Genomic DNA, 26,744 nt, shown 5'->3' with positions numbered 1-26,744 from the left:
AATCTGGTAACTGTAGCTATATTCTATGATGCTGAAAAGATCAGGGACAGGATTCTCCGTTTGGGGGATCAAGTTTCCCCGCCGGATTTGAATCGAGGAAGATTTGCGCTCCTGCTTGTGCTCCTGCTAGGAATGCGGGCTGGGTGAAATGCAGGTGATGCAAATGGGCAAGCACACTACTCACATGCAGCCCGAGTGATTCCCGGCCCCGCTGCTGTCTGATTCGCTGGGGTCGGAATTTGCGTTAAAAGCCTGACAAGGGGGAGCAGCCTATAAGCGTTCTGTTCGCCACAGACTGTCATTCCAACCAAGAAGATGGTTGCACGGAGGCCTGCCACACGATTCCGCGAGTCCGAAGTTGACCGAATGCTGGATGCCATTGAGAGGAGGGCACCCTCTTCCCGAGGGCGGGGTGGAGACTCAAGCCCGCCATTCCCAACAGCGCCTGGCACAAGCTGTCAGTGCTGGCAGCATCACTAGGAGGACCAGCACACAGAGCAGAAAGAAGGTGAACGACCTCTCTAGGGCAGCTCAGGTGAGTCATCAGCTCTGTGCCCCTGGCATCACTCACCCCTCAATCCTTACATCAGCATCCAATCCCCTAGAGGCCAACAACACCCCACTTGCCGGCGTCTCCCTTACAACCCATCCACCGCCAAAGCCCAACACATATATTGTCCTCTTTTGCCAGGAGCCTTGCACACATGCCACAGCTACAGACCTCCCAGAGAACTCATCTCACAGCATCTCACTATGTCCTTCGTCCTATGTCCTTTAACCATCCACTTTCCTCCAACATGGGCATGCTGTGCTCACAGTGTGATGCATTGCAGAAATTCACCAGGGTTCCCTTGGCAGCATCTCCAAACCCACAATCTTCATCGAGCTTTTGCAGATCATGGGAGGCAAATCTGTGCTGCCAGCATTTAGCTTGTCCTTCACCCATCTCGTATCATTCTACGACAATCAGTTATGTGTGCGTGCTTTGGAACAGTTCATTTATCTGGCTTGAAGCCTCCTACACATCTTTACTGATGCTCACTACTGTTCTTTAAGTTACAGAAGGGAGCAACAGAGGCAGGTTGCACCCACTCGTTTGAGTGCCACAACCAAGACCACTTTGAAATGGGTATATAGCCCACCTGTTTAAATGTGCTCCTGAACTGGTGGTGAGCAGACAGCATGAAGAATCTGACAACATCTGGTATAGTACCACTTCCTCTCCGACGTAGTGTACACTGATACTGCCAGGCTTTCTTATTGATTTTACAATTGGCCTGCCCAATTGATTATTCCTGAGAGGATCAACTGTTCCAACACTAGCATGAGCAAAGCACGAGAGGCGAATTCAGCCACAGAGGATTGAAGCAAGGAGCAATCAAAACTTGGTGCAGTAATCGTCAATGCAATTTGCTGTTCCTCGATTATCTACTGCTGGGACTTTCAATTACTTCTTACTCGATGGTGGAATAGTCACGTTCTATTGTATAATGTTTGCTGAAATTGGACAGTAGAATTTTCAGAAAAATCATGAAGAAAAATTCAAAAATCCAACTTAAGCCTTTGTCTCCTTCTTTACTTCTGAAATAGTCTATTAAACTTGTGGAGTTGTCCAATCAACTTGACTGGTAATCTACTAACTAACCTTAATGCAAGTTTTCAGCAAGTATCTTTTAGATAACCATGCTGTTCATCTATAAACAGATAGAGATGGCAACTTGTTAATATGACGGTTGCCAATCCACAGGCCTAATTAAATGCCGCCTAATTTTACAATTAATGCTTATATTACATTTGTTTTGTGAAAAAAATGACTTTTGTTCCAGAAAGTCCACATTAAATTAGGAACTGCTTAGTTAATTAATAAACCTACTGGGTGAGCGGTGTACGGAGCTATTTTGGAAGAGGATAAGGCACCACTGGAAGGGATCAAAGCAAAGTGGGAGGAAGAGTTGGGGGAGGTCATAGAGGATGGGGTCTGGTGCTCCGGAGAGTAAATGACTCCACCTCATGTGTGAGGTTGGGGCTGATACAGCTGAAGGTGGTATACAGAGCACGCCTCACGAGGGCGAGGATGAGCCGATTCTTTGAAGGAGTAGAAGCTGTGTGTGAGCGTTGCGGGGGAGGGGGGGGGTCGCTAATCACGTTCATATGTTTTGGGCCTGTCCAAAACTAGAGGATTACTGGAAGGAGGTTTTTAGGGTAATTTCCATGGTGGTGCGTGTGAAACTGGACCCGGGTCCCCGGAGGCCATATTCGGGGTGTCGGACCAGCCAGGGTTGGAAACGGGTGCGGAGGCAGATGTTGTAGCCTTCGCCTCGTTGATCACCCGAAGGCGGATCCAGTTGGGATGGAGAGCAGCCTCTCCACCCTGTGCCCTGGCGTGGTGGGTGGACTTGTTGGAATTCCTGACTCTTGAGAAGGTTAAGTTTGAACTGAGAGAAAGGATGGAGGGGTTCCACAAGCCATGGACATTATTCATTATGCACTTTCAAGAACTGGATAACATTGAACATTAGTTGGGGGGGGATGGGTGGGAGGGTTGGGGGGGAGGGGGGCTGTGTGTATTAAGGGTGATTATGGGTAATCCCTGATTCCTATTTGTCATTTGTTTATGTAAACATGCGGGCTAATGTTTGGGGGTTGGTGGGAGGATGGGATCGGTGTTATTATTATGGGGATTGGCATATTTGTTGCTGATTATTGTTTATTGTTGGTGGGTGTAAATCTGGGCGAAAATGTGAAAAAGGAGAATAAAAATATTTTAAAAAAATAAATAAACATACTGGGTGGCATTTTCCATGCATTTCACCATGTGTTCCGCAGTGGTGGAGGCGGCCAGTCATTGGCCAGTCATTGACCAGTGGCGGGATCTTCTGCACCCGCCCGCCGTTGTCAACTGGGTTTCTCATTGAATGCACCCCTCGCTGCTGGGAAACCCGCAGCTGGGGTGTGCCCTCGGTAGAAGATCCCACTGGCATGAACGGCCGGTAAATTACGGTCCCTGTGTGTTTACACAGTCAATCATAGATAAAAGTAGTTATCAAGTGCACATGTTGAAGAGGGTACACCATGGCAACCATTCCAACAGCATTATGACAACATGCTAAAAGAATGTGAAGGCTCTCCATTTTTGGCGATACCCTTGTAACTGGCAGCAGACAACAGAGAGCAAGTCATTGCTTACAGTTGAATGATTACCAAACATTCTTCTGCAACATTTTTCAACAAGAAAATTCCTCGTTAGTAGAGATGTTGTGTTTATGATGCATCTATGATTTATGAAATGACATAGATTGAAAAACACTTTTGGATCTTCAGCATAACGTTCAATACTATCTGGTCCTGAAAGTCCTCAGGTTGTAAGCATAGGAATTCCACAGGCCCTTCCATTCTATGCATGGATGTGGCTTTACTCGAATGAAAATCATATACTGCTCTTTGGGCTCTTTTACCATCCCATACTAGACAAAACAAGACCCTGAAAATCTATATCTCTGCTTTCCTCCTGAGTAGTTTAAATATCTTTCAGCAGTTCAGTCGCATCACTCTCTCAGGACTTGGTGGTGCTGGGGGGGTGGTGGTGGCGGTGAGGGGCAGGGGTGTGCTTGGAAATTAAGAGTGCAGCTGTAAACAGCTACATAATTCAGGTTTCCAAATTTTAAGTAATGGTATGGGGCTCACAGAATTTAACTTGTTTTCAGTAGAGGAAAGAAGATTGAGAAGGGACGCAAGAAGACTTTTCTCATAAGGTGGGATATGTTGAAAAAAATCCCAACAGAAGTAATGAATGTTCTTTTAATCTAGAAAGCACCTGGATAATATCTGGTTACGAATTGAACTAAATAGGGAGAGAAGAGGACAGTCGTCACATTTAGTTTTGGATGGCTCTAGTAGACATTGCCAGAATGTTAGCCACTTGCTCCATGTTGCTGAATGAGAATCCAGAGGTGATTAATGGCATTTTTGATTAATTGTAAAATAAGCAGGAGACACTCTTATTGGCCAGGTGGTCTGAATACTCATACTCAAAGTGTGAATGTGTTCCATAACTTTCTTGTGCCTTTGATGATAAAATGATGAGATGAGCTGGAATTTCCTGGCCCGGCCACGAGTATTCTTTGCTGTATGTGTTTTACTTCCTTGGTTACTGCCCAAATGACATGCAACATGCAACATGGGTGAAAATGTTGGATCTCAGCATCTGAAAAACACCAACAACATTCGCAGGAACTTTCAACTTCAGTAGGGCCATATACCAGGTGAAATCAGTTGCCTGTTGTACATCCCGCTCGATTATCCTTTCTATTAAAAAGCAGAGTGGAAAGGGGAAGCTGCATTATGATTAATAACTGTTCCAGGAGAGCAGCAGAATGCAAATCCAGCCACTAACATGCAGCTGTAACATAGCACATCGCTGCAAAGGGCCATGCAGCTCACAAGAAGGATATAACAGCAGAGAAAACTGGCAAGAGGATTCAGGCCATAAACAACCATTGACAAAGATTTGGCCCGCAAACCTTTGATGAGATTTTGGGCTGGAAATAATCATCAGCGGGTTTGTGTCAAAAAGGCGAAGTTAAAAATAAATTGTTCAGTCCTTGGGAATCCATCGACGAATAAACCGCCACTGGTGCAAATAGGGTTTCGAACATAAATCGCCACAACTGAGAGGAACTGGAGCATATCTTTAAGCAAGAAAGCGAAGTTTCAGGCGTACTTACTGTTTGTAGTGGGAAGAAGCTGCAGAGACAGCACACGTGGCACTGTAAATGGGCTGCGAGAATCATGAAAGAATCACAATTGTATCTTGTAACAAATCGGACATCGGAAAACCTGAAAGTTATGACTTTCCCCAACTCGGTTAGGTGAAAAACATTCATTTTATTACAAAATCTAGTCCACACAGCTAAACCAGGAAAAGACTTTCAAAGAGTTCATGACAATCTTGGAAGGACATTTCTCACCCTGCCCACTGTTGATAGCTGAAAGATTCCGATTCCATTGTCATGCTCAAGAGAATCGTAGCTACGCAAAGTCAGTTAGCAAAGTACTGTGAATTTGGTCAACCACTTGATCCTACACTTCGAGAGAGATTAGTCTGTGGTCTCAGAATCAAAGCCATCCAAAGGAAACTGCTGACTGAAGGTGCTCTAATCCTGAAATCCGCTGTGGAAATTGCTGCTTTCTTGAAACTTGCAGCAAAAGAGGCTTCATTGATTGGAGTTTGAGCAATCATTCAAATGATGGAGACTGCTAAAAGCAAGTCTGCAAAAACATTTAACAGATCATTGCTGTATTCAAGTGGCGCATCAGAAATGTTGGAGTAAGAAGAATAAATATAAAAATTGTGGTAATGTAGGCCACAGTGCCAAGGCATGTTGGTCACACCAACCTTCATCAGCACTGAAGAATGTACCAAGAAAAACACAGCCAAGTCTGTTAGTTGAGTTTACCCGTTTAGTGACAGAACTAAAGACTCACTAGGAGACAATGTCAAGTGAGCTTCAAGAATTCAACCTTGGTACCTTATCAATACAGACAATAAGCAACACTTTTGTGTTTACCCAGAACTTGATGGAAATGGATACGGGTGCTGCAGTATCACGAAAACCTGAGACAATATACAATCAGAAGTTAAAACACCTACCTTTACAACCAACAGATGTTTTCCTAAGGATGTACACAGAAAAGGTTGTGCCTCTAAAGGGATGCATCATGGTGGAAGTTAACAGTCAAAAAGCAGAGTTGCCTCTCCACGTTTGGTAGATTATGGTTGAGAAAGATAAACCTCAACTCGGCTGTTGTGAACTAACTCGTTGATTCGAAGAATGACCTGAAACACATTCTGAACAAGTTTGCAAAGGTGTTTGAAGAGTCTCTGGGCTCAATGACTGGAGTTGAAGTTAAACTCACGATCAAGCCAGATAGCACACCTAAATGTCTTAAAAGTGCACACCGCACCAAACACCAGCGATTTTAAAACTTCACCTGCTTAATACTGCATTGTTCTTAAGTTAGGTTTCTTCTTTGTAGGCTGTTAACCAGAGGCCCTGGAACTCTGTACAGAGGTAATACTAGAACTGAGCGATACTGTCCTGGACTCTCCTGTGCAGCTCTCTCCAGCAAATTCTGTTGTGAGATCCTGTCCATTGTGTACACTGCCTATTAGAGTCTCTGGCTGTCTCTTCCTTTTAAGAAAACAATCCATCTTCACAATCCTCTTGCCATTAATCAGCTCTGCTCTCTGACTTTGCAGCAAAAGCACGTACATGGAAGGTGCTTGATGTCAAGTGTACGTGCAGGGCGTATGACCTGCTCTCTCTTCCTGCTTCAGGCCAGAAGTCTGCACACAGCCTCATTTCTTTTCATTTTAAAGGCGGAAGCAGCCACCATTCTCAGTTTAAAAGCTGGTAGCGGTCATTGGGTACTTCTCCTGCACCACCGCGGAAAGGGCGCGACCGATCGCTCTGCGACCCTCCTGACACCCACCCACGACCCACACTTTGAAAAACCCTGCCATATGCCATCAGGCCAAAAGTGGAAGAAGAACTTGAAGGATTAATTAAGACAGGTATTGAATCCGTTACCACCAGTGATTGGGTGACACCAATAATACCTGTGTTAAAGCATGATGGTTCAGCAAATATTTGCAGAGATTTCAATACCAACTTAACCCAGTATTTTGTATAGACCACTATCTGCTACTGCTTATCAAAGATTTATTCATTAGCCTCCACACGAGCATCCTTGTTTTTAGGATTGCTCCATAATTAGTGCAAATTTGTTCCTAACTTAGCAATGAGGCTGAAGCCATTACACACTTTGCTTTGTGTTAAACAAGCATCGCACTGGATCAAAGAGAGTGAAAATGTTTATCAAAATGTCAAAGAAGTTTTAACGAAGTCAGTGTTATAGGTCCATAATGCAAAGCTGAGGTTACAGCTTGCTTATGACCCACCGCTCTGTGGGGTTGGCGCAGTTGTCTTGCACATAACGACCAATAGCATTTGCCTCAAGAACACTAACTAGCGCAGAGTCAAATTACACTCAGCTAGAAAAAGAAGCTTTGAGCATCATTTTCATTGGTAAGAAGTTCCACCATTAAGTTAATAGGCTTCATTTTACACTTTTAACTGACCATTGACCCTTATCTACAGCCTTTGAGCCGTATAAAGGCATTCCTACTTTAGCAGCTAGTCGATTGCAAAGATGGCGCACCATTATGAAATCCAGTATCGTGAATCAGAGTAACACCCAAATACGGATACATTATCTAGACTATTGTTACAAGTCAAACAAGAATCTGAAGAAAACGTTGTCAATATTTTATATCTCTCGCACGCATGCACCTGTGACTTCATCTCAAATACAAGAATCAACCCAGTGATGGAGACGGTTATGGATAAGAAAGGTACATTAACAAATGTAAATCGGAGAATCCAGACTTCAAGTTCTACATCACGAGAAGACTTGAGTTGACAGTTCAGAGTGGAGTTCTGCTATGGGGAATTCGAGTGAGTATTCCTTTGTGCCTGCATAACAGGTCATCCTGGTGTGGTGAGGATAAAGGAATTGGCACACCATTATTTTTGGTGGCCGGGATTAGTTTTGCAAATTGAGGAGAAGGTGGGACAATACCATATCTGCACTGTCCTAAGGAATACGCAATCTCCTCACCTTTACATCTGTGTGAATGGCTGACACAGCCATGGCAGAGCATAAAGACAATGTGGTCCAAGTGAGATACGCATGTTCCTAGTGATGTACTACGTACAATCAGGGCACAATTCTCCCAAAGAATGATGAAGGCGGAATTCAATGAAAACATTTCTAAGTTCATTTGTGGCGGTTTTTTCAGGGGGTTTCCCGCTGGCTCGGCTTGCAGGTTTCCCACCACTATCCGATGACACTTAGTCACTTTTAGGGCCCTGGGAAATTTCTTACCAGTTTAGCCCACACGTTTTTTTTAGCACTGGGGAGCTGAACTCAGAGATCGGGCTGTCATTTTGCTAGGGTGCCCGGATCTCTAAGTGAGCTTGTGGATCACCCCCACCAATGGGTAATGTCAACCGCCTCACACATGATTCACTACCCCCCTGCCCCCCCCCCCCCAACCAAAGTGAGGACACCACACTATGGGTTCCCTGGGGTCCCCCATCTTCAGGCCGCCCAAAGCCCCTATACAGCACCCTCCCCTTCAAACCCCCCTTCCACCTTTACCTTCCTGTCATCCCCCCTGCCAACCGCCCAGAGGCCCCTTCTTACCTGCCTCATCCTTCAAACCCCCCTTCCACCTTTACCCTCCCGTCATCCCCCCTGCCAACCGCCCAGAGGCCCCTTCTTACCTGCCCCATCCTTCAAACCCCCTTCCACCTTCCCTTCATGGGCATGGCCCTCTTTGGCCTCTGGCACCCTTGTACTTCCACCCTGGCACCCAGGCAGTGCTCCTGCTAGCTTGGCAGTGCCACCCAGGCACTTTGGCTGTGCCAGGGTGACATTGCCAAGGTGCCAGTGTTCCGGGTGGGTGACCTGTGGGCCATCCCTGGCCACCCAGGGGCCTCAAATGGCTGGGAGCCCCCTGGGTGCTGTTCAGCCTGGTCCACGTTCCTGTATTGATTGGCTCCCTGGGAAGGCTGGTGGATCGAAGGAGGCCAGTAGATCCCGGTAGTTAGGCCTTAGTAGGTTTATGACCTACTTTAGTGAGGTCCATTTAGTCCCGCCCCTTATGGGTGGAGCTCTGATTCCGACGCCTCGCGGGACTTGGGTATATCCCCTGGAAGCCTCTCACGGGATTCACCAGCAGCGTTGTGCTCTCGCTCGATCGTAATGCAGCCACTGGATTGTGCCCAAAAAGGCCATGCTGCACCGTGTTGAAAGACGGGAGACCCTGCTCCTGGGATCTACCCAGCTTGCAACACCTCGCGAGATTCAGTGCAATCCCTCGAGGCGTTGCGATGTGAAGCCCGCACACAATGGGCAGGAAGCCTCACTCTAATGTGCAGATTCCCGAGGTACCTGATGCTTTGGGATTCAACTCCTTCACCTCAGAGACCTCGGGTGAGCGCCGTTCACCACTGGGCCCCACAAATGGGGACCAGACGGAACGGCACTTTGGGGGTCTCCCAGGGGTTCGAAGGCCCCCAGCTGCGTGCCATTTGGGCCCGGATGAGCCCTGGCACTGGTGTTGCCTGGGTACCCTGGCAGTTCCAGCCTGGCACCCTAGAAGTGGAAATTGGGTGGAAACCTGGCACTGCCCAGGTGGCACTGTCAAGGTGCCAAGCTGGCATTGTTTTTGCGCTTGCGATTGGGCCGGGGTTGCACAGGGTGCATGTTGGGGAGGGGCGGGGGGGATGCAGGGACCCTCTCATAGTGCATTTGGTCTGGGCGGGGGGGGGGGGGGGGTTCTTCGTAGCGATACCCCCATTGTAGCAAGAGTTTGGGATACCATGTACAAATAGCATAATGGTGTGATGTAAAGAATATTTAGTTGGGTCTCTTGTTTAAGTGTTAAAGAAAAGTCATTGGCACTAAATGAATAAAAGGGGAGGGATTTTATGCATTCAAGTAACATTGCCTGCTGGTGGAACGTTATGTGATTTGTAGTGTTCAGCGGAGCGTTTGATCGGACTTTGGGCGAGTTCACCATCTTATCCTGTAGAAGCAACATCTCTGAATAAAACCTGAACTATGTTTTTTTGAACTTAGAGCATGGCACCTCTACTTCTTTTTCTCTGTGGTTAATAACAAGAGTATAACAATAACTGGATAGTTTTATTGGGCCACAGAAATACTTGTTTATTGCAACTGATTAGGGTTGAATAATGTACCTTGTAAATCTACACCAATTTCATGGAACTATTGCACAATTACCTTCAGCGTTAAAGGAGGCACAATACAGAGCTTTACTTGTAGAGGTTTCACCGACAGCTATCCAGCTCCACTGGGAGCTTGAATAAATCGGGTGGAACCTGTAACACTGCAGTTACAAATGGCCTACTGGAAGAAAAGATCTAAGATCACAAGCAGGGCTGTTGCATCTTGACTCATTCGAGTTTCAAGATTCACCATACCTACAAAGTAGTTGTCAGGGCTAAGTGAATCCCTTCTACTTACTTGTTGGTCCTGTAGTTTCAGTCCAACGACTCTGAAGGTGTTATTAGAGGTGTTGTGATAGATGTTGACTCTGCTGAACCCTTGTTGTCCAGGTTTGGCGGGGATCCACTTTTTGCTTGAATCATCATAGACCATTACCGAGGCCCGTGCTTGGCAGATGCTCTGCTCACTGAAAAGGAGAATGACAATTAGCCACCTTGGGAAGTAGTACTCCTACAAATATCAATTTATAAGAATGTGAGTCTAAGGAGGGAGGCAAAGTACTTTCCAATATAAGCTATAAAAGATGACAGCTATCTTAGAACTGTAATGCCACTGTTCCACTGTGACAAGAGGATAAATAGATTTCACTGCAAAGTATTTTGGAATGGTAAACATATCAGATCATAGAATCATGGAATTTACAGTGCAGAAGGAGGCCATTCGGCCCATCGGAATTGAACGCGGGAACCTGGAGTTGTGCGGTTTCAGTGCAAACCACTGTGCCACCCGTCTTTGTTCTTGACAGTACAAGTCAAATATCATGTTTATCTCTATTTTTATCTTCCTTCGGCCTACCTGTGAGCTGGGTTTCACAATAAAGAAAGTTTATTAAAGCATTTAAATAACAGAATGCATTAGGTTTCTGCCAAGTGCAGTAGTCAATAGTCTTGTTGTCACTTCAGGTTAAAATGAATATCAGCGGACAACAGCTTATGAAAAATATCCATGGGTTCTCCTGGCTTGGGGTGTCACGTGTCACTACAAATCTACAGATTGTTTGACATCATTTCACTTTGTTTCACAACTTGCAGCATTTAACCTTGATTCTTAGTTGAACTTCATGCAGTACTGCATGCAGCAATTATAAACTCACAACAGTTGAAGTCATTCTTCATAACATTTCTGCCCAAAAGCTGCTGCACCTTTAATCTGAAACAATGTACGCCATTGAGTTTATTGGGTTCGGTTTTACGGTCCCTTACTGGCGTATTTGAGCCGGTGGCTTTCCCACTGCCTTCCTCTCCACCCTTGACCTATTTCTCATATTACAGGGGGTGAGAAAGGCATCAGGCAACCTGCCGTCCTTAGGCCCGTTGAGGTCCCTATGTGGCCATTTTATGGCCTCTTAAGGACCTTACTCCGTCCCTGTAGGGGTAGGCGAGTACCTCAGCTTCACTGCATGGCTGCTGCTGGGTAGGAAGGGGGGGTACATTATTTGGGGGAGCTCCCTGTGCTCATCGGAGGCACTCCACCCCCCCTCCCTCACAAGATCATACCTCCTTTAAATCCCGCTTGCCTCTCAATGCAGACCCCCTCCCACCCTGTCGCCCACCTCACTGGAGGTGGAAAATCCACATTGTAGTTGTATAGCGCTATCTCTACCTCTGACCTGCACTCCCTTAAAAATGTCTTACCCACTGGGAACAAGGATCATAAATTTACTCTCATGTATCTCATTGGCCTTATCCAAAATCCCGCTGGGGAACTGAGGAATATTTCCCCTGGCTGAGTCAAGTGGCTTTGTGCTGGACTTAAGGCCGTTGGTAAAGGAAGTAAGTAGCCTGTAGAACAAACTAGTTACCCCTCTCAAAGAACAAAGAACAAAGAAATGTACAGCACAGGAACAGGCCCTTCGGCCCTCCAAGCCTGTGCCGACCATACTGCCCGACTAAACTACAATCTTCTACACTTCCTGGGTCCGTATCCTTCTATTCCCATCCTATTCATATATTTGTCAAGATGCCCCTTAAATGTCCCTATCGTCCCTGCTTCCACTACCTCCTCCGGCAGCGAGTTCCAGGCACCCACTACCCTCTGCGTAAAAAACTTGCCTCGTACATCTACTCTAAACCTTGCCCCTCTCACCTTAAACCTATGCCCCCTAGTAATTGACCCCTCTACCCTGGGGAAAAGCCTCTGACTATCCACTCTGTCTATGCCCCTCATAATTTTGTATACCTCTATCAGGTCGCCCCTCAACCTCCTTCGTTCCAGTGAGAACAAACCGAGTTTATTCAATCGCTCCTCATAGCTTATGCCCTCCATACCAGGCAACATTCTGGTAAATCTCTTCTGCACCCTCTCTAAAGCCTCCACATCCTTCTGGTAGTGTGGCGACCAGAATTGAACACTATACTCCAAGTGTGGCCTAACTAAGGTTCTATACAGTCTCTCCATTATAATTTAACCCTATACCCTTCAGAACTCGAAAACAGGGTGAATAATTTTGCATGAACTGATTTCTCTAGAGCGTCTATGAACTTGGACAAATCCCTGAAATGCTACAAATAAAATCGAACTGCATTTCACCGCTTCGGGATATAATACATTGTCCACACAGATTTAAAAAGCTGCCACTAGTACTTGGAAGTACAGCAGTGAACACTTTAAAACCAGCATCACTGTGGTGACAAACCACCTTTTTCATTGTAGCATGATAAGATACGGGTTGGGTTGATGCTTGTGAATCCCAAACCAGGAAGTTGCCTATTTTAGCTGGATTCTAATGGAAAAACATTCAATAGAACATAGAACATAGAACAATACAGCGCAGTACAGGCCCTTCGGCCCACGATGTTGCACCGAAACAAAAGCCATCTAACCTACACTGTGCCATTATCATCCATATGTTTATCCAATAAACTTTTAAATGCCCTCAATGTCGGCGAGTTCACTACTGTAGCAGGTAGGGCATTCCACGGCCTCACTACTCTTTGCGTAAAGAACCTACCTCTGACCTCTGTCCTATATCTATTACCCCTCAGTTTAAAGTTATGTCCCCTCGTGCCAGCCATATCCATCCGCGGGAGAAGGCTCTCACTGTCCACCCTATCCAACCCCCTGATCATTTTGTATGCCTCTATTAAGTCTCCTCTTAACCTTCTTCTCTCCAACGAAAACAACCTCAAGTCCATCAGCCGTTCCTCATAAGATTTTTCCCTCCATACCAGGCAACATCCTGGTAAATCTCCTCTGCACCCGCTCCAAAGCCTCCACGTCCTTCCTATAATGCGGTGACCAGAACTGTACGCAATACTCCAAATGCGGCCGTACCAGAGTTCTGTACAGCTGCAACATGACCTCCCGACTCCGGAACTCAATCCCTCTACCAATAAAGGCCAACACTCCATAGGCCTTCTTCACAACCCTATCAACCTGGGTGGCAACTTTCAGGGATCTATGTACATGGACACCTAGATCCCTCTGCTCATCCACACTTTCAAGAACTTTACCATTAGCCAAATTTCCCCAAAGTGCTCTCCTACCTCCAAATCCAACACCTGGCCTGGTTCATTACCCAAAACCAAATCCAACGTGGCCTCGCCTCTTGTTGGCCTGTCAACATATTGTTTCAGGAAACCCTCCTGCACACACTGTACAAAAAACGACCCATCTATTGTACTCGAACTATATCTTTTCCAGTCAATATTTGGAAAGTTAAAGTCTCCCATAATAACTACCCTGTTACTTTCGCTCATATCCAGAATCATCTTCGCCAACCTTTCCTCTACATCCCTAGAACTATTAGGAGGCCTATAAAAAACTCCCAACAGGGTGACCTCTCCTTTCCTGTTTCTAACTTCAGCCCATACTACCTCGGAAGAAGAGTCCCCATCTAGCATCCTCTCCGCCACCGTAATACTGCTCTTGACTAGCAGCGCCACACCTCCCCCTCTTTTGCCTCCTTCTCTGAGCTTACTAAAACACCTAAACCCCGGAACCTGCAACATCCATTCCTGTCCCTGCTCTATCCATGTCTCCGAAATGGCCACAACATCGAAGTCCCAGGTACCAACCCATGCTGCCAGTTCCCCAACCTTGTTTCGTGTACTCCTGGCATTGAAGTAGACACACTTCAAACCACCTACCTGAACACTGGCCCCCTCCTGCGACATCAAATCTGTGCTCCTGACCTCTATACTCTCATTCTCCCTTACCCTAAAACTACAATCCAGGTTCCCATGCCCCTGCTGCATTAGTTTAAACCCCCCCAAAGAGCACTAACAAATCTCCCCCCCAGGATATTTGTGCCCCTCAGGTTCAGATGTAGACCATCCTGTCTGTAGAGGTCCCACCTTCCCCAGAAAGAGCCCCAGTTATCCAGAAATCTGAATCCCTCCCGCCTGCACCATCCCTGTAGCCACGTGTTTAAATGCTCTCTCTCCCTATTCCTCATCTCACTATCACGTGGCACGGGCAACAACCCAGAGATAACGTGAGTCTCTCATGCTCCCACAAAATCTCCTATCTGTGCCCCTGACTATAGAGTCCCCAATTACTAATGCTCTGCTCCTCTCCCCCCTTCCCTTCTGAGCAACAGGGACAGACTCCATGCCAGAGGCCCGTACCCCATGGCTTACCCCTGGTAAGTCGTCCCCCCCACAAGTATCCAAAGCGGTATACTTGTTTCTCAGGGGAACAACCGCAGGGGATCCCTGCACTGACTGCTTTTTCCCAGTCCCTCTTACAGTTACCCACCTATCTCCAATCTTTGGTGTAACTAATTCCCTGAAGCTGCTATCTATGACCCCAAAATATAGAGCTTGAAGAGAATGAGAAAAGTGTAATTGAAAGTGATTTTCTTCTGGTTGGTTTCGGGCCTGGATGCATGTCATTGCCTCTACCTCAACGGGGAAAGGTATGTGACATGGGAAGACACGGTGGCAAAAAGAGAAAGGGTGATGGGGGGAAGGGGGTGGGGGTGGGGGAGGGGGGGGGGAAGAGGAAGAAGAGGGAGAGAATCTATTACCCTTCTGTAATTTTTCAAGTTAAAATGTTTTGCCCCCAGGCTGTATGCCTGACATTGGTAAAGGAAGTAAGTAGCCTGTAGAACAAAATAGTCACCCCTCTCCATTATAATTTATATCAAGAGTATTACAATGCTATAGAGGCACCTAAGAGTGGAACACACGGTATGGAAACATATTGGGCTGGATTCTTCCACCCCGCCCGCCGCAAGAACGCCACGGGCAAGACGCCGCCAAAGGGAAAGTCCATTGACCTCGGGCGGGATTCTCTGGTCGCCGGGCAAACGTGGCAGGAGAATCCCGCCCATTGAATTTTATGGCACTTTCTGTAGTATTCCAGTGAAATATTGTGTCATGAACTTATTTCAAATTTAGTGAATAAAGTATATTTTTGGGGGAAAAAATTAAATAAATTTGCACCCCATCACCCTTTTCAGGATAATGTAAAACATTTCTGATAAAATTAATTTCCTTTGAGGTGTAGTCACTGGTAAAGGTGAGGGGAAAACATTAGCACTGACACCAGGACAAGTCCTTTCTGTTTTACACAGTGTGTCGTGGGACCGTTAACTTCCGCCAGAACTAGAACAGTCAAATGAAGTTTCAGTGCAATGTGTCAATAAAAGCATGGCAGCTAACAATGCACTCCCTCAGGTAACGCTCTCAAGTTCAACCAAGAGTATATACTCAAGGATTGACTGGAGCTTCAACCCACAAATTTCGGACTTAGAGAGATGAGAGTGCTACCAAGTTATAAAGAAATGGGACTCTCAAAAGACAGATACCAATATTCGTTGAGTATACTGTGACTAATTTGTATTGGTTAATGAGAGTTATTCTTGCTAAGTGCTCAATTTGCTCTCAGCCTGAACAATAATCATTCCATTGTGTATCCTCCGAATAGAGATGAGATACCCCTTTTATTCACGAGAAAAACTAGGAACAAAAATAATTGCAGAATCACATAATTCTGTTCTAGTTCAGGATTCAGAAGCCATAGGCTTTGCACTTAACACATAATTTTCATCAAATTACCAGAGAATAGAATTTCAATGGGGGAGAAATGAATAGCTGAAATAGCCTGCACTGCAGATACCAAAGATAACATCATATCATGCTCGATCAGCTGTTTCTGAGCAGAAGTCCCCAGACAATCGTGGGAATGAGCTTGAAAGCTGCGCTTGCAAAAGTTGGAAATTAGCAGTGGGTCAATTTGAACAAAAATTAAATTTAAAAAAAAAGCCACCATGTCAGGAAATAATACCACAGAATCGACAAGTTGTGAAAGTAGAATGAACACAATCGCTGCAACAAAAATAGCTTGACCTTTCCATCATGTAAAGTTATGTTAGTGATTTCCATCAGAAATATCGAACAATGAAAATAACATTCACATCATAACATGAAGAAAAGTTCAATTTTTCTCCTGTACTGCACCATGAACAGGACTGCTGCACTTTCCGGTCTCCTCCCTCATAAAACTCTTCGTGTTCATAGATGCAGAAAAGTCCATCAGACAATGTCAGGCCTCATATGTTTTTCTGACTGGTTCCACTTATAGTTAAATAATTTATTTAAACCGTAATGTATGTATAAGAGAGAGTCCCTCTGCATTTTCAGAAGAGTTGCACACTGAAGTCAGAATGTTCACATCTTTTTATAACTCCAGAAACATACATTCAAACCATTTTGGATCAATGACGCCTGGAGGCCATTAAGTTCACATATGCTATCCACTGATTAAAAAGTAAACTTTTAGCGATATAGATGGCTCTTCAATCATTGAAAATATCGGCTGAATTTCCCCCTTTGAGGCAGAAACTGTAGGTTGGGAGATTTCCCGATCCTGCCTCTTGCCCGGCAGTGCCCGCCCACACTACTTACATGATGGCATGGCAGGCTAGAATTGAGGCCTCTTAGTAGGCCCGAGGTGGGCAGATGCGGCGGAAAGCAGGCCTTCTTCTGTTCGCTGCGATATCAGGCCAGTTCTGCACAAGAGTGTTAGGTATCCTAGCCTTCACCCCTCACCTCCTGTCATCCACCCACCCCACCAGCCAGCACCCTCCTTCCCCCACCGTAACTCATCACCCTCCTATATATCCTCTTGCCCCCATAACACCATGTTCACTCATATCCCCCGCCTCCTCATGTACATGCTGCTCCCTATTATCACCCAACCCTACATACTCTCATGCCATTCATATCTCCATGCGCTACCCATATTCCCCATACTCTTATTTCCCCATGCCCTTCCAATGTACCCCAATATCCCCCATACTGACCTCCATTCCCTCCCCCCCTACTCATCCAGTATCCACAATGGACAGAACTCAGGACCTACAATAGAAGTCTTTGAGATGTTCTTGAAACTGTCAAATATGGCAATCAGCATTCAAACTTCACATGAAAATATCTTTAATCATCTTCAAACTACAGACGAAAAAAACTTACTCTTATTAAGTTGCATAAAATAGACAGATGGTCATTCAAAAACCGCTTCCAAAAAAAGTAATCCTCTTAATAGCACATAAAACTGTCAATTTAAACAAAGCTTACAGTCTCTTTGAGAGCTGTATCAACAATCCCTGCTATGCTGAATCCAATAGCGGAATTTGGTGCTCAGACAAATTTGCATGATATGATTCCATTGAGCAAAGGTTTCAACAAAGCCTCCAGAGTTGAAAATCTTAAAGCCTTTGAAGTAGTGGAACATATGGTCAACTGTTGTTCTACTTCAAATGCTGAAGGGATAGCTAATCTGTCAATTGATGGAAAGATTGAAGTACAGAGTGCAACTGACACAGTAAAATCTGAATCTCTATACTATTCAATGCAGAAGAGCACTTTATCCCATGGATAAATTAATCCAATGCACCCGAAGAATTTTCCACTTTCACAATGCTGGTCAATTTAATGGTCACTTACCTTTTCTAAACAAAGCTTTATCATCAATCACTGCATGAAAAACATAGGGTGCAATTCATCGGAAGAATTTCACAGTGTGATCTCGGGCACATTTGGCAGGGTGTTTCACAACAGCTGCAATGCTGAAAAGTAGACCGCTATTCAACGTCACCTAACTGTTTTTGTGTCTCATGGAGTTTCTCCCCACCAAGACCACACTTTGAAATATTTCTGGCACTGGGGAACTGAACTCACCAGCAGGCTCCTCATAGATCGGGATGGCATTTTGAAAGGCTGACTTGATCTCTAATCCCTCTTTTGGACTCCCCTTCACCCGCCCCACCTTCATACATCCCTCACCCCGCCTTTCATGGGCATGGTTCCCCCAGGCCCTGATAATTGGCAGTGCCAACCTGACAGCAGGACCTTAACATTGCCGGACTGCCACCCTGGAAGTGCCCATGGCAGCCTGTTAGTGCCAACTGGGTACCCTGGCAGTGCCAAGGTGACCAGGTACCAGGGGAGTGCCAGTACCCTGCCCAGTCCCCAACCTTCAGGGGAACCTTAATGGCCTCCAAGACCACCCCCCCCCCCCACCGAGGTGCCATCATTCCTGATCCACGATTGTGGAAAGCAGTATTAATCGGCACCCGATTGAGGCCTCGCAGACTCGCCGTTGACGCCCGAGCACTAGTTGAATGTGGCTTCAGGATATTTAAATGAACGACGGAGGGTACGAACAATGAGAAACTTCATTGATAGTGGCGGGATCGGAAGAACGCACCGCTGATCAATGGCGGACCACCTCCACTGCCACTACATACGCCGTGGGGGTTCTGTAAGATTAGTCATTTCCCTTCAGATACTATGGTCAATGGCTTACACTATGTTTAGCTGGATGAAAGACAATAATGAGGGGGACCCACTGTATTGCTTTGCAATGTGTCTGAGTCTCAGTACGCCTCAGTATGGCCTCACTATGAAGGGCAAGGGGGGTCTGCACAGAAACCGTGCACAAGGCCAGGTAGTGCTTGAACTGGGGCTTCCCAAAGTTATGAAATGTATTATATCTGAAATCTAAGCGGGTTTGTGTTTACTCAATCGATGATACCTGCTGAGTATCATGAGAATTTCGAGCTCGTGTTTCAACTTTCCAGGATCTGTAGCAGTTTATCCTTTTTTTAACTTACACATTTCCGTTCATTTAATAGAATTATCTTAATACTTCAATGACATAATTTTAAGAGTACTACATGTTATGAATCACAAGTTTTTTTCTATTTCTCATCTCCCCGCCCCAACTTAAACATTTTGTTTAGGCTTACATGAGCCAGCTGGCTTCACTTTCAACCTTCGTTACCCATAGTTATATTTATGTGACTGAGTTATTATCATCTCACAGTGGTTGGGTATTACAAGAACTGAACGTCTCCATAAAGTGAAAGGGTCAAACCATACGACTCATTTTAAACATTAGGGGCTGGATTCTCCGCCCCGCCACATTTCAGTTTCACCCCGCCGGCGAATGCTCTGTTACGCCGGCTGGTCAATTGGGCTTCCCATTGTGGGGCAGACCCTCACCGTCGGGAAACCCCCGGTCTTCTGGCAAAAATGGAGCATCCCGCCGGCGGAGATCCAGCCCAAGATTTTCAGTTTATTAACACAAGGGGCGGCAAAGTGGCACAGTGGTAAGTGCTGCTGCCTCACAGCACCAGGGACCCAGGTTCAATTCCAGCCTTGGGTGACGGTCGGTGTGGAGTTTGCATTATCTCCCCATATCTGTGTGGGTTCCCTCCGGGTGCTCCAGTTTCCTCCCACAGTCCAAAGATGTGCAGGTTAAGTGGATTTGCCATGATAAATTGTCCCTTAGTGTCCAGGGATGTACAGGTTAGATTACAGGGATAGGGCAGGGGGGTGGGCCTAGGTAGGGTGCTCTTTCAGAGGATCGGTGCAGCCTCGATGGGCCGAATGGCCTCCTTCTGCATTGTAGCAGTTCTTTGATTCTAAGGTGCCACAGCAACAACAAATAAAGCTGTGCATTTTGTACAAAGGTGGGGAAATTCCAGCTTACATATGCAGCACCTTTTGTGTAGCAGTGGGTTGGATGTGGACAGAAATTAGTAAAGGAAATCAAAAGCAATAGGATAGGTTTTAATGAAGCTTTTGAAGGTACAGAAAAGATGCCGCAAGGTAAACTAAACTAAAGTTGCACCATTATTTTACTTTACAATATTCATCATTGTTGAATAGTTCCCTGTATAGGGAATGGGTGCGATCAAACGGCCTTGCCATGCCCGATTCGGTGACGCTACAAGCCCATTAAATCTCGCAAGATGCCTCTCATGGGATTTGTGATCTTCGGAATGCCTCATGAGATCTAGTGGGACATGGCAATCTGGATCTCGCCCGAGATTTAAGTGAGTAATTAGGCTCATTTAAATATGTCGGGACCCGAACAAACGCCTGTGCCTGGGAGACCACGCCATGCCTCCGTTTAGCACTGGTCCACACAAACGTGGACTTGGCATGAAGGCACCTGGGCAGGTCTCCCAGGCCATTGGAGACCCCTGGGTCTTCGGGCTCTGGGCAGGGTAGTACCTAGCACTCCCACTGGGGCACCTTGGCACTGCCACCCGAGCACTCTTGCAGTGCCACCCTGGCACTGCCAGGGTGCCCATTGGCACTGCCAAGGTGCCCCAGTGGTGGCAGGAGCACCAGGTACCACCCTGAGTTCATGAAAGAGGAATATATAAATAAACTCAATATGCCTTTCCCAACAACTGCCCGATTTCTGAAGTTAACGTTATGTTGTTGATTCATGGACAGAGTGATGGTGGGGAGCAGGGTCCAGTCAGATGAACCAGCCACGTGGCTTCACTTCCCATCCCTGACATCAGGCAGTGACTGATTTTAAGTTATGTCAGCCACTGGGAGCCAAGGCCAAAGCCAAGCGAAGTACGGAACAAATAGGGGGTAGATTGATACTATGTGCATCATGATGTGCTCATAAATGCCTTAATGGCCTATGTAAAGCAGCTAATGGCTGTTAAGAGCCTATCCTTATCATACTAACGAGACAGGGGTCAAGAAATTGACAGGATGTGCAGTGGATTACTTTCAACAACAACTGCAGTTGTCTAGAACTTGACGATTTCATTTTACAACCAATGTTCCATTCTGGCCTGTTGTCAAACACAACAACAACATCTATTTATATTGTGCCTTTAACATAATAAAACATCCCAAAGCACTTCACAGGAGAATTACCAAACCACCTAAGGAGATAGTTGGTCAGGTGACCAAAAACTTGAACAAAGAGGTAGGTTCGAAAGAAGGAAAGCAAGGCAGAGTCAAAGAGGTCAGCAGGACAAACGGTGTGTTTCCACATCCTTAATATAGTCTGTGTGGAATAGAGTTCAGTTAGGTGTACTAGGTTGAAATGCTTCCTTTAATAGAAAAAAGGGAAAATTGCAGGCTTTCCCCATCATTAGTGACTTGTCATTGAAATTTGTTCACAAAAATCATACATTCTAAACCTTGTTGTAACTTACACAGATAGTTGAGCAGCCCAATGTTTTTGTTTTTAAAGACATTTAAGGCTGCCAGGATTTCTGCAACATGCCAGTTCACAGTTTCATAGCCAAAAAACATCTAAAATATGACTACATCTTTTAAATAGTGCCCAAGATTATTGTGTTTTGAGAAATTCCCTCTGGATACTTGTGGTAATACCAGGTATTGCAGTACCTGAGAGGTGAATGACCATTGGCTAGACCGCGGGGTCTACCATTGGGTAATGTACATAGCCCCGCCCTGAGAGGCGGGGTATAAGAACCGATGCCGTCCCAGCAGCCTTCACTTCTGTAACATCGCTGCTGGGTACAGTTCTATCTGATTAAAGCTGAATCGATATGACTCCTCGTGGTCTCAAGAGTATTGATTGTGCATCAATACTGCAGTTGTTGTCGAAAGTAATTCCCGTCCTGCGTTAGCTGACAACTTGCAATGCACACTTCATTAAACAACTTGACCCTTGATGCAATCAATTGCACAAAGACACAGATTGGGTACAACTGTGGCTTTATTACAGTCAGATGCGTGGCCTCCTGCTGCAGCTGGCGAAATGGCAGGGCACTGGAGGTCATGCATATTTATACAGTTCTTAGTGGGCGGAGCTACCGCCGAATCTGTAGTGGAGGTCCTACCTTACATCCCCTAATACAGTGGTTCACCACAACCCTAAAGAAAATACAATTGTGAAATAAATAATATTGTAATTATTTTGATGATTCACTGTAGTCAAATCAAAAGAGATACGTAGAAAAGATGTCACTATGTAAAAGTCATTAAAAGATGTTTCATATTAACTGTTGATTAATCTATTGCTGATTATAGGACAATGACTGTAAATCCAATTAGTTTTGGATTCTCCATTTATATACAATTTTGACAGGTATATGCTTTAGTATATTGGAAGTGGATATGTGCATTCATTATGTACTTTAATAGTTTTCAAAATCTATTAAGGATTCAGTTCAGTGTATGGTAATGACATTACAACTTGAAGCAGACTTAATCTCAGAAAGATAATAGCTGCATCCAACAGTACTCAACTTAAAGTTTTGAAACTGGCAAATACACAAGGATAGATGAGAAAAGTTTAAATCTACAGTCCCCAGCACCATTTGTTTCTTCACCAGGAGATCCTGGGATTTCTGGGTTCAAAACCTACTTGCTCGCTCCAGGAATGAATAGGCCAGATAGCAGTGATCCACGAGAAAACGATTCTTGTATAATGTCTTGGAGCAGAAGGCAAGCAAATATTCAAGCAGTTCGCAGAAGATACGTCTACATTTGAAAAGGCAAAAAGGACTCTCAAAGAATACTTTGGGCTAAAGTGAGATGATTGAATAATCTACATTATTCAATAATCCTGGGGAAATAGTCCTGGTAGCACTGTGGCAATTGGCTGTTACATGTAAATTTGGTAGACTAACCAAAAACTATTTTGTAACCAATTAATTGAAAATTCTTCAATTCCCTGAACTAGGAACTGTCTCCTCAAGGAGGCGATTTAACATTGGAAAACACCACAACGATGGCAATTCAAATCAACACTATCAATTAGATTTGATGAGGTTACAAAGTAATGCACCCTTATACTCAGAGGTGCAGACCTGGCATGTCCAAACAACTCAAGTACAAGGATTACGGACAAGGAGACCTCAGCAACCTAATCAACACCTGTCCCATCACGGTCAGATACTTTCAAAACTGTGCCCAAATTGTGGAAATGCTCATCGGATCGCAACATCATATCCAGCTCAAGGGAAAAAGTACAACTCATGCTTTAAATGGAACCCTTTTGCAGGTCGTCAAAGAAAAATACTTAATCGGTTCAACACGTGGAAGACTCTCTTTCTGGTGTGAGGTGCAACATGTGTATACCATCATAAAAGGTAAAGCACCAGGTCACTTTAAGGATTGCTCAGTCATGATCGCGGGCATCACAGGGTCATTTTTTATTGAGGTTGGCGCAAGTATCTATATTGAGCAATGAACTCCACCATCTATATTTTTCGCAACTTTTTCTCACACCTGCATCAAACATTCTTCAAGCTTATGACGACACAATTAATCCAGTTTTGGGGATAACAAGTCCATAACTAAAACATCACCCAGAATGCACTCTGCAGGTTCACTTTCTATGTGGCTAAAGGCCTTATGGGGGACGGGGGGGATAAACCTTTTCAATGAGCTTGGATTAAAACTCAATGACCCTGCCGGAGCACACCTGATTAATGATTATAATATGATTAATGATGTAGACTATGCCCACCAATATCTTTCCTTATTTACTGAGTTTGGGGAGGTCCAGGGGTAGTGTCATGCTGCTCACATTGACACATCAATTCTACCAGTTCCCCAAATTTTGAGACAATTGCTATTTGCAGTCCGTGAAGTGTCAAAGGAGCTGAAACAACTAGAATCATTGAGTGGATCATCAAGTCCATGGATATCAAATCTAGTCACTGCATGAGGAAAAATGGTGAACATAAACTCTGCAACAACCTTAAAGACGTTGACAAAACTATCATTCCAGACAAGTATCCTCTGTCAACACAATTTCACTATCTTCATAAAACTCGATATGCAACAGAGCCAGCTTCAGCTGCCTCTCAAAGAATAATGTATTATAGGAACCAACATATTACAACTTTTGTTACTCATGAGGGTGTGTTTCAGTACTACAGAATGCCCTATGGACTAAGTTCAGCACTTTGTCCATTCTCGAAGAGCGTTCGTTCAGTCTTGCAAGCTGCTGATGGGGCACTTAGCCTAATTGATGATGTTGTTGCCCATGGAACAGACAAAGCAGAACACAATCAGCTCACTCATCTCGTAAAACACAATTTGACGCTCAACAAGGACAAATGCACATTTGCGGCACCCAAGATTGACTTCCTAGGGCATAGAGTGAGAGTGGCTGGAGTAAAGTCTACACACAACTTTAAAACTGTAATGACCTCCAATTGGCATTATTGGTTGGCCAATTGGAGTATGAGCTCCCTCAATGATAGCTCATTGAGGGGGCCCATATAAGCACCTGTGTAGGCTTTGTGAGGCAGTCTTAAGTTGACTGGAATGCTAGCAGCACTGTTTGGAGCTGCTCTTGTATATAAGTTATTGCAAATAAATACTGGTGTGGTGACGGAACCCCTGCCTCCTGTGGATTATTACAAAAACCATTCATGCACTTCTATCACGATCTAAGCTGAAAGATTTGGCTTTGATACTCAGTCTGTCCAACTTTCATCACATTTGTCCCTAAGCACGCAGAGATCGCTGAGCTTAACTTATTATTTATGCAGGTGCAGTACTGATTTAAAATTTGTGGCCTAGTAATGGTCTATGCATTGCCTGTTTTTGAGACGTGTTCAAACTAGGGGCGGGATTCCCTGGCCGCACCCCTCTGGCGAACGGAAATTCCCGCCCATATTCAATGGACCTTTGCATGGTCCGCGTCCCACCCATGGGCATTGTGCGGCAAGCGGGGCGGAAGAATCCAGACCTAAAGTTCCAATTTGGTGGCAAGCTTGGGTAAGACAAAAGAAATACATAATTTAACCACACCAGAAACAGGTGTCAACACTTTATATATGCAAATGATGGCTCCGACACCTGTTCAAGGTCTCTTCGCCAAGCACCTTTGAGCTCACCATCCACTCAAAGAAAATGCGCTCTGCACCCCCTCCCACACTGCCTGTCCAATCTGCCTGAATTCCTGGGCCTGTATCTTACTGAGTTATGAGTGTACTTTTAATGATACTGAATCAAATATCTTCTTTATAAACCGGCTTCTACAGCCGGAAAGGAATCGCTTCCAGAGCGAGGGAGTCAGGAAAGGTGACCTCTTTGAAAATGGAGCATTTACTCAATTGCTTTTTCATGAATTTGCAGGGTTATAAGTGTTTCAGATCTACAGCCAGTAAACACTGCCTTCTATTCAGTAACAAGAAATTACCCAACCTGATGTCATCTACCTTGGTAAATAATGCCAGGCAGCATTACTTCAGGGAGATTCTTATTATTGTCACGTGCCCTTTAATGTTTGCAAATCTGCAATGACAAAGAGACTGCAGGAACAATGTTTTCTTTAGCAGTAGACACAGCATCAGTTTTATTGAATAAGCTAAGAATAACTATAACCAAGATGATTTAACAAGCTGTTTCCCAAGTGGTTGCAGAGCAGATTTGACAGTATTTGACACACTGGGACAGAGCAGGTGGAGAGGCAGGAAATTCATACTTTCTACAGCAAGCATTGTCAAACTTGGGGGCGCGGCCCGCGGGTGAGTCGCGGGCGGGTGTTGGGAGGGTCGCGGAGCCTTCCGTCGCGGCGCTCCCGATCGTGTAAATCTGCACGCAGCAGCCGGCTGTTAATAACGCTGGCTGCAAGCGGCCTTCAAAGTGGCCGCGAACCCTGTAAAAGAAAATGCGGCCGCACTGCGCATGTGTGCCAGATCATCGGCGGGCATGCGCAAAACTATGTGTATGCCCGCCGATGATCGGGCACGCATGCGCAGTGCGGCTGCTTTTTTTAAAAACGGTCGCAGCTTTTTGTTTTACAAGTTCGGGGGGTTTTATTCATTTAATTTTTATTTTTTGCATTTATTTTATTAATTTAACTTAATTTTTTTTTTTACAAGTTCGGGGGGGGGGTTTATTTGATAAAATTTTACAGGAAAAAAATGCAGAACTTTGGACAGATGGAGACTCCATACTTTCTGACACCGGAAGGCTTCACCTTCATCCAACAGGTTCCATTGGAGGAGACTGTACGAGGGCCAAAGGGACCCAAAACCATTTCCTCCATTTTTGTCAGCAACAAACAAGGTGAGAGAAAATGGTGGGTCGCGCAGGTCGGTCGGCGTGGGTCGCGAAGGTTGGACGGTTGGTAGAAATGGGTCCCCTGAAAAAAAGTTTGAAGAACACCGTTCTACAGTTAGTACATTCTCCCTGAATCTATCATTCTGAATATAACTTCTACGCAAGATTTCTTATTTCTGCTCATCTCCAACTGTGATAACTTCCAGTCTTTTCTGAGAACATCTGGGTCATGTACTCTCCACTGCAGGACATGTCATTTCTTGTGGGGATGCCTGGTTTGCCTTTCATGTGGAAATACTATTGGTTTTAATATGTCAACATTGCCTTGGACATGTTCTCCAGTTCTAACATTTCCAACAGATTTAGACCACAAATAAAATTGAGAAATAAACGATAAAAGGAGCCACACTAAGTTACATTTGACTGTAAGGAAAAAGAGTGTTAAAATAATATGGGAATTAATTTTTCCTTTCATGGACTGCTTTAAACTAGCTAAACTGAAGCAGATTTGAATGCACTGTTACTTATTTTTTTAAAATTTAGAATACCCAGTTTTCTTTTAACAATTAAGGGGCAATTTAGCATGGCCAATTCATCTACCCT

At 45.0% G+C, this 26,744-nt stretch overlaps 1 protein-coding gene across 8 annotated transcripts in view; it reads right to left on the bottom strand.

Moving 5' to 3' along the window:
- Positions 1-26,744, bottom strand: part of LOC140402859 (ena/VASP-like protein) — a 421,629-nt gene that overhangs the window by 176,404 nt on the left and 218,481 nt on the right. For all 8 annotated transcript variants that reach the window (XM_072490493.1, XM_072490507.1, XM_072490514.1 and 5 more), the window contains one exon: positions 10,117-10,285. In XM_072490493.1, the coding sequence (XP_072346594.1) occupies positions 10,117-10,285 (169 nt within the window). The remainder of the gene's footprint in view (positions 1-10,116; positions 10,286-26,744) is intronic.

This window comes from Scyliorhinus torazame, chromosome 2 (genome assembly GCF_047496885.1).
Source record: "Scyliorhinus torazame isolate Kashiwa2021f chromosome 2, sScyTor2.1, whole genome shotgun sequence".
In the NCBI taxonomy this organism is placed as follows: domain Eukaryota; kingdom Metazoa; phylum Chordata; class Chondrichthyes; order Carcharhiniformes; family Scyliorhinidae; genus Scyliorhinus; species Scyliorhinus torazame.
This window is presented reverse-complemented; position numbering and strand designations above follow the sequence as displayed.